Source organism: Oncorhynchus mykiss, chromosome 13, assembly GCF_057628025.1.
Source record: "Oncorhynchus mykiss isolate SJ-2025 chromosome 13, ASM5762802v1, whole genome shotgun sequence".
Taxonomy (NCBI): domain Eukaryota; kingdom Metazoa; phylum Chordata; class Actinopteri; order Salmoniformes; family Salmonidae; genus Oncorhynchus; species Oncorhynchus mykiss.
Window position 1 is genome coordinate 53,919,496 of NC_143034.1, and position 9,296 is coordinate 53,928,791.

The 9,296-nt window shown below is 44.4% G+C and overlaps 1 protein-coding gene across 1 annotated transcript; it reads right to left on the reverse strand.

Annotated features, from left to right (window-relative positions):
• Positions 1-1,624: 1,624 nt before the first annotated feature.
• On the reverse strand, positions 1,625-9,078 carry LOC110486521 (riboflavin-binding protein). Its single transcript, XM_021558188.3, has 6 exons — positions 8,812-9,078; positions 7,815-8,022; positions 7,557-7,650; positions 7,240-7,368; positions 7,014-7,110; positions 1,625-3,266 (listed from the first exon to the last, which is right to left on the reverse strand). The coding sequence occupies exons 2-6, from the start codon at positions 7,975-7,977 to the stop codon at positions 2,895-2,897; spliced, it is 855 nt and encodes a 284-aa protein (XP_021413863.1). The 5' UTR covers positions 7,978-8,022; positions 8,812-9,078; the 3' UTR covers positions 1,625-2,894.
• Between the last annotated feature and the right edge of the window lie 218 nt (positions 9,079-9,296).

A 9,296-nucleotide genomic window follows, 5' to 3' on the forward strand; every position in this document is an offset into this window, starting at 1 on the left:
GGGAGAAAAAGGGGTAAAATTAAAAAACAAAAACAAAAAAATAGTGTCTTCTGACTACAATTATTATGTATCATCTTTGAACTTTTAGGACAGACACTTCAAAACCTTATTCCATGTGATTTATTTTTGGACTCTATTTTGTTGTTGCCATTTATGAATGCGTAATTCAACGTGTTTCTATGGGCTATAGTAGTAAAGGCCAAATTCAATATACAATTCTAAATCAAATAGCTAAATGATCCATTGTATCAGCGGCTTAGACTTAAAGCAATAAAGCATAGACAGGCCTAATGATTTTGAACAATGATTTGACAAGCAATGTATTCTACTGCTGGAGTTCAATAACACTGCCCCTTGACAATATTTTTAATAAAGCGCAAAGGGGAAAAAAACAGGCCTGTCAGAGTCTACAGACCCGCTGTGTAAAATGATATAGAGCTACAGGTAACTGCCAAAATAAAGGAAACACCACCCACATAAAGTGTCTTAATAGGGCTTTGGACCACCACGAGCCAGAACAGCTTCAATGCACCTTGACAAAGATTATACAAGTGTCTGGAACTCTATTGGAGGGATGCAACACCATTCTTCCATGAGAAAGTCCATAATTTGGTGTTTTGTTGATGGTGGTGGAAAATGCTGTCTCAGGCATCACTCCATAATCTCCCATAAGTGTTCAATTTGGGATGAGATCTGTTGACTGAGAAGGCCATGGTATATGGTTTACATGATTTTCATGCTAATCAAACCATTCATTGACTACTCGTGCCCTGTGGATAGGGGCATTGTCATCCTATGGGGGCATAGCTATGCTAGCCAAAATAATGGCCTGCCCAGAATGATGGGATGTTAAATGCTTAATTAACTCAGGAACCACACCTGTGTGGAAGTATCTGCTTTCAATATACTTGGTACCCCTCATTTGCTCAAGTGTTTCCATTATTTTGGCAGTTGCTTGTACATATTTATAATCTCCCCGTAATGTACTGTACATGGGCAGAAACATGATCTATCAATCCTAGGAATTATACAGAAGAACGAAGGGATGAGAGTGTGCAGGCTGCAAGAGAATTGGAGAGGGTGGAGCAGGCTGCAATTGCACACACACATGCATACACGCACGTATGCACGCGCACACACACACACACACACACACACACACACACACATACACACACACACACACACACACACATACACACACACACACACACACATACACACACACACACACACACACACACACACACACACACACACACACACACACACACTCAAACTGCTCATTTGAGTGTCACAAAAACAACCATATTGATGGCTTTAACCTCTGATGTGGCGCCTTTGTAATTTGAACAATACAGATACTATTTTTATTCACTCCCATAATCAAACTGTCAAGCTGTCTGCCTGCTTGAGCTGGACTGGTGAGAACGTCAGAGGTGGACCGACCCTTCGGCCGTGGTGGGTGATGACATCATCCCTGGAATACACAGTGTTCTTATCCTGAGGTGCCAGGTCAAACGGTTGGACAGTGCTGCATATGGAGAACACAGAACACGTATTTGCTATGTCTTTTGATCTGGCAATGGCTCTAATAACAACACAATAGCAAATACCAATGGAATGATTTTGAAATCCAGTGTTTATTGAGGATGTCAAGAAACAAAAGAACCCCAAATAGGGATTCATGTCACACTCAGACAAACAGGTTCCCTTTTGGTCCTCCATTCTATAGACATTCTATAGAGTTTGGCTCTAATTCTACTTCACAGCATTTTGAATGACTGCCTGAATAGAGTTCCGATGCATTATCAATACTAACACAAAAGCCTTACTGGCATGAGTCATGTTTCTACATCAGCAGTCTAAGTCTGTCCTTTGCGCAGATTCTCTTTCTGAAATTCAAGACTTCCTCCAGCTATATAAAATACTTCATCATTTTTTACAGCTGACTGACTCCTATGGTTGCAGGATGGCAACCACTTTAATGATGTGGCTGTGCACCACAAACACCCTACCTCCCTCCTCCACTCTCAAACATTTCATGACAAGAAAACAGTAGTAGTACATTACGTTATATCACGACAGTTAAATATGCCAAGCATGTTGACAGTTGTACAGGTATGTCTAAAAAAATGTGTTTAGGATTGAGGAATAGAGGAATTTTGGACGCTTCAGTATGGATACGTACATATATCTCCTTTATGCCTAGTCTGATGGTATAGTTACACAATACAGTTTAGAAACTACTGCAGTCCACTGATGGGTAAACACAACTCTACAGTATGATATGCACCGAGGTAGTCCCAGGCACCTAACAAGATGACAGATATTTTCATTTGTAGGCCTACTAATGCAAGACTACATATGTTAATAATGAGCTTACATGACTGACAATTACATGCCAAACATTGATGGCGATCATGAATGGTGTCACCTGTTTTAGAAACTACTTTACTTTATTACATTTACTTTTACAGGGACAGGGGACATTAATCAACATTACTACTGTATAAAAGTTTTAGTCAGCCGGCTAATTCTCAACTGCAGTCCCTGGGCCAAGTACCATGTAACAACAGACTGTAATACAACATGATGTCATACACTTTGATGTTAGCTGTTGATTGTTTTACCTTTCACAATAATGTTACGGTCAATGTCACTATTCGTACATTATTTACACAGTGTTAAAGGCATGTCATGTCATAATGATTTATATGTTTGGTATTGCTTCAAAACATGGAGCGTCTCTAAGCAACATTTGATTGATGGGTTATAATGGTGTGTCATGAGAGGTACAGTATGTGAGGTAAGGTTAGTTATAGGAGCAAGATATGACAACCCCAGCTTGGGGACAGAGCTACAGATTCAGAGATCAGATTCTGTCAGTTCATCTACAGTCCACTCCCACTACCCTCCACATCATCCACCACGACCGAGCGTTTCCGCATCACAATGTTGCCGTTGCTCCTCCGCGCCTGCAGGGGCAGTGTGGCAGGCTTGGTCTGGGGCTGCGTGTGGCAGGGGGCACGATACTGAGGCAAGCCACTCTTGGTGGTGTCCAGCTCCTCTGGGTCTTCCTCCAGGGCCCTGAGGGCAGCGATCACCTCCCTGTCCGAGGGGCTGAGGGTCAGGCATCCACAGGGACGTCCACCATTACCATTGCTAATACCCTCACCCCCCTCCCGTTCCTCCTCCTCATCCTCCACCGTCATGAAGGCGTCCCCCCACAGGCTCTCACACAGGTCCCGGCCGTGCTGGTACATCTGTGGTAGCAAAGAGCAAATCATTGGAGGTGTAGTTTGACATTATATTCAATATGACCTTATCTGTTCTGTGTGTTGCAAAGTATACCTCTGATTAAGGCACTCGTTTTAATTGGGACTATTGATTACACAAAGGTGTACCTTTTCTGAAAAAACAAAGCCTTTGCCAGGCAGCAGCTGCCATTCCCACCCCTCTCTCACCCATCCATTAGTGCCCTCATCATACAGAGAAAGGCTTTTAGAGACACGGGGGAGCAGCACACAAGGTCATGCTTCATCTGTCATCTAAAAGCCAGCTGATAGAGAGAAATAAACATGTTTTCCCTTCACTTTAATCCAAATTCAGGTTTTAGGGCCAAAAAAAACATAATTAAGTCTACATTTCTCAGAAAAACTTGATATTGGAAAAGCTTATTAGTAGAATGGTAGTGACACCGTGGGTCTACACATTTACAGATGTAGGTTCTTAATTTGATCACTCTTTGTTTGATCACTCCTGTAACCCCGAGCAATGCAGATGAGCTTTGTTATTTAGATAAATGAACTGAAAACCCAATCTAACAGACAATTATATTAACAGTATTACACTTTTCATGTAGCCTACTTTTGGCCAGCTAATAGCTTAACCACAGCTCCAGCTACATTATGGACTAAGCACTTAAATCCTGTTGCTGAATGATTATTTTGCTGTGACAATATAGGTCAAATTAAGAGCCTATATCTGTAAGCTCTGATTCTCTGGGGAGTGAGTCATCCCCACTTTGTAAGAAGTGCTACCATTACAACTCTATTCTCTCCTCTCCCCTCCCTCCTGCCTCCCCCTCTCCTCTCTCCTCTCCCTCTCTCCTCTCTCTCCTCTCTCATCCCTCCCCACTCTCCCCTCTCCCCCCCTCCTCTCTCCTCTCTCCTCTCCCCCCTCTCCTTTCCCCCTCTCATCTCCTCCTCTATCCTCTCCCCCTCTCCTCCCTTCTCCCTCCTCTCCTCTCTCCTCTCTCCTCTCCCCCCTCTCCTCTATCTCTCCTCTCCCCTTCTCGTCTCTCCTCTCTCCTCCTCTCCTCTCTCCCCACTCTCCTCTCCTCTCCTCTCCTCTCCTCTCCTCTCCTCTCCTCTCCTCTCCTCTCCTCTCCTCTCTCCCCACTCTCCCTCTCCTCTCTCTCCTCACTCCTCACTCCCTCTCTCATCCTCCTCTCATCCTCCTCTCCTCTCCTCTCCTCTCCTCTCCTCTCCTCTCTCCTCCTCTCCTCTCTCCCCACTCTCCCTCTCCTCTCTCTCCTCACTCCTCACTCCCTCTCTCATCCTCCTCTCCTCTCCTCTCCTCTCCTCTCCTCTCCTCTCCTCTCCTCTCCTCTCCTCTCCTCTCCTCTCCTCTCCTCTCCTCTCCTCTCCTCTCCTCTCCTCTCCTCTCCTCTCCTCTCCTCTCCTCTCATCCTGTCTGTCTGTCTGAGGGATAAGGAGTGAATGAGTCACTCAGAACATTTAGGAAGCACTGCTATATTGACTGTGTTAAAAAGACAGTGCTGTTGCTGTGCAGCAGATAGCTACTAGCTGGTCTTATTACTAGCATGCTCTCCTGGGGCGGCCATGGTCATGTGCCCAACCCTAGTGCCTAACCCTAACCTTACATTTGTTTTCATTCATTTTTACAATATAGAACAAATTTTTACTTTGCCGTTGGCTGGATCTAGAGGAAATCGCTCAGTTCTGCCTTAAGGATAAGATTCATCCCAATAAATGTCAACCTGCTGTTATCGCAACACAGGCTTGCCAGTCTGTGGACATGTTAGTGCAGAGTTACTGCCCACTTCATAACCAGTGTTTGAGTAGAGAGCGTGAAGAGAGTGTTGGTTTCCTTGTTGATGATGTTAAGAAGCCCCAGCACATTGCTGTGGCCAGTGAGAAGATGGAGAGGAGCCAGCAGAGCTTACAGATGATGAGGGAGAAAGCCAGAGAGGAGCCTGGGAGAAGGGCCAGGGGACGTTTTGATGGTTTGTACGTGTGTGTGCAGTATTGTGTGTGCATGTACAAATGTTTTTGTGTATGTCTAGCTTATGTGGGAATGCAGTATGTGCATGTGTTTGTTTGTGTGTGTGTAGCCTATATGTGAGTGCAGAATGAGCATGTGTTTGTTTGTGTGTGTGTGTGCAGCCTATATGTGAGTACACAATGTGCATGTGTTTGTTTGTGTGTGTGTGTTTCCGTGTATATATTTGGAGCCTGCCTGTGCTGTGTACAGTGGCCCTGAGGCAGACTGAAGCGTTGTCATCTCGATTAGAGAGGACATGTGAATGGGTGAGGTGCAGTTAGATTCCCAATTCCTTTGTCTGACGAGGAATCAAACGGAACATTCCAGTCTAAACTACAAACTGTTTACCTCAGACTGTTAAAATAATTGTTTTTTAAACAGCTGAATATCATTAAAATGCCAGGACACAAATGGCTTGCAACCTCATTTGAGTCAGTTGCTCTTAAGAAAAGGGTCAAACTAATGAATAGCATAAATCTGTGAACATATTGTTTTTGTGTAAACAATATATCTATTAGATGTGAGTTGTTTTGTTCAAACATTCTGACTCCTCCTTTTGGGTTCTTTTGAAGGTCTCTGTGTAGCAGGACCCTCATATTCAGAACAGATTAACTTTAATTGAATGGCCTCACAATAATTACGTTTTTATTTGGTATATTTGTGGTTCCCTGACCTGCCTCTTCCACATAAACATACACACACTCCTGTCACCTCTCATCATCACATCCAACCACTGATTATGTGTGTGTGTGTGTGTGTGTGTGTGTGTGTGTGTGTGTGTGTGTCAGAGGGGGCTGGTGGGAGGAGTTATAGGAGAACGGGCTCACTGTAATGGCTGGAATGGAATCAATGGAACCGTTGTTTTTCCATGTGTTTGATGTGTTTGGTATTACAATGAGCACGTCCTCCTACATCTCCTCCCATCAGCCTCCTCTGGTGTGCGTGCATGTTTGTGTGTGACTGGGAGGTTCGCAGTTGGTCCCAGCTGTGCACACGCCCTGGGTCACTCTGCCTCTTTTTATATCCTCCTCTGTCCAGTGGAACAGTACAGAGCAGAGCCCAGGGGCGGACTGGCCATCTGGCATTCTGGGCAAATGCCAGGCAGGCTGGACCATTTTTTAGCACAGTGGGCCTGTCTAACTTGGATTTTTTTGTGCAAAATAATTATTATCTGGCTAATAATGGGGGCCTCGAGGAAAGAAATGGGCCAATGTGGGGGCCCCGAGGAAACAAATGGGCCGGTGTGGGGACCTCGAGGAAAGAAATGGGCCAGTGTGTGGGCCTCGAGGAAAAAAATAGCAGGTTTGATAGAAATGCCAGGGCCGATTTCTGGTCCCAATCCGCACCTGGCAGAGCCCCTCCTTTATTCCACTGAGCCAGGCTCTGTGTCCTTAACCCCTCACTGACCACTGAGACCAGCAGTACCAGTACAACTAACACTGACTCAGCTATACTACCATGATTCTTTGCTAACCTAGCCTTGCATGCCAGGCTTCTATATCTTCCTACAGCTCTATCATAAGAGAAACAGCTAGAGAAAGAGACTAGGACAGTTCTTAACTTCCTCAAAGAAATGAATCATTGAGTCTAAATATCTCTTTTTGAAATAAAAAAAAATATATATTTATAGCAAGGTTAAAACACAGCTCAACACAGCATTACAGCCAACTCAACATGGCTCCCTCCTATGAGACTGGCTGCTGCCCATCCAATCAACAGCCTACCTGCTGATACGGCACACAGTTCCCAGTACAGTTCTGCCCTCTGGGGTCTCTGGCCCAGTTACGAGCACATGTCATGTCCATCCTGCAGGCCTCATACCTGAAGAAAAATGTTATGTTGCAATGACCAGATGACAGATCAACATTTGATACTGCTGGATGATGTGATTAGCGCAGAGCCTTCAGTACAGTTTACATTGGGGACCCTAGATTATTGTAGTGAGCTCACCAGTCACGGCAGAAGCTGTGGCACAGTGGCACGGCCTGCATGGAGGACTGGAGGTGAGAGTGTGGCCAGCGGGCTGCATCAGGGGAACAACGGTAGAAACAGGTCACACGCTTCAGGAAGTCCTCACACCTGGTCATAGAGATGGATGAGAGAGAGAGAGAGAGAGAGAGAGGGTAGACCACAGCATGTAACTCTCTCTTTGCTCCAGCAGTGCAATGGTTTTGTCTCTGTTGGCTATTGGCTTTGATGTGATAGATTGAAAATATTGGTTATATCAGCTAGTCATGATCAAAGGCCGCTGTAAATTGCAGACTTACTTCGGGCTCAGTTTCCCACACTTGTCCCAGGGGCTGTTCTTCTCACTGGTCATGGGATTAAGATCCTGGATGTCATCCCCTGAACAACATGCATCTGATGAGAGAACAGATATGGATAGATTATGACCATGGGGAGACACCTCATCTCATAAGAGGATTGAGGATTTAGATAGCAAACTTCCAACAGAAGTTTTCTCTCATTATCATGGTTTGACAATGCATGTTGTTGTCTTTAAAAAGCACAGTGCTCTCACTCACTCTCAGCATAGATTGTGCACTCTTTCAGGTGAGGTTCCTGGCTGGGCGTGGCCTTCTGTCTACCGTCCTGTAGACACGCACCCTCCAAACACAAAATGCGACCAATCAGGGTAGCCGCTAAATATGCACAGACCAACGGCAGGGAGTTTGACGTGATAGCCATTTCTTCAACCTGCGATACGTTCAGCTAACCGGCTATAATCAGGACCTTGGACAGCGGAGCGGGAGACAAAGCGGGTTCAGGGAACCATACAACATGAAGACCAGTTTTTTGTTTAAATAATGTGACATTTGAATGTTTCCCTATTGCCTATAGCACTAAAGAGAATGTTTCCATCAGAAAGGGAGTAAGGTCAACCACCACTGATCAAAAACGGTCTAGTCTGTCCATAACATAGCTTGTATTCAATGACGTGCCATGGAGCATCTAGCCTGAATAAGGAGATTCAAAGATTGGTGTGATGTATGACACAGCCTGTGAAATATTAAGCTATAGCCTATCTAGCCATTGGATAACGCTAAGCATGCATAACAATAACTGATTAAATAATAAATATGGTATTTTCTTATGAACTTCCGTTTAAGTATTTTATAGAAAATGAGTTACACATGTACACAGTTTAACACATTTCAGAGTTTACTAAGCGCTTTGTTAGATGTATAACAATGTAGGCTGGTTATTGTAGGTCGTCTGTATGTAGGCTACTTGAGACTATCAGCTACAAACCTACAAATGACTGACTTTCTTTCAGTTAAACGATGACCATACCCGACAAACTAAACTATCAACTAATCATTTGACGAGAAAATAATTAAGACTTGAACAAATGCAAAGATAGGCTACTGTAAAACCATGTTTGATTAGCTTTAAACAAAATAACGGCAATGGCAAGATTTAACACCACAACATCCCAACTGCGTAGTTTGCAATCTATGTCCATTTGTTTATTTTCCACTATCGACAAAAATACTTTACGCCTCGCCTGCCTTAGCCTACCTGTCGGTGGGAGAAACCGTTTTCCTTTTGATTCTGCTTGGTCTTGTGCGACGTGTCTCCTCAGCTTTGGAATCGTCGTCGAATCAGCACCACTGTACGCAGCTCTTCCTCCGGGCTGAATGCGTGTTATGATCTCTTCTTCCCAGGGGCAGCACGATAGTTTCTCACTGGTTTAACCGAAGGACATCTAATCTCCTGGCCACCTCCCCCACCTCCTCCTCCGACCTCCCCTTGCTGGTAATCCATATCACCCCCCCCCCCCCCCCCACACACACACACACATAAATTTGTATCATATACATTAGAAAGATATCCATGTAATATGATGACCTTTAAATGATTTGGCCTGAGCATATTATGTCCAGGTAGTGTCATTCTGTATCAAACACCAGTTACTGAAAAACACCAGGATGTGGTTGTCAGTGGATTCGTCAAATTGATTTGTTCCTATATGAACATGTTGGCGCGGCGTTGTCCTTGGTATA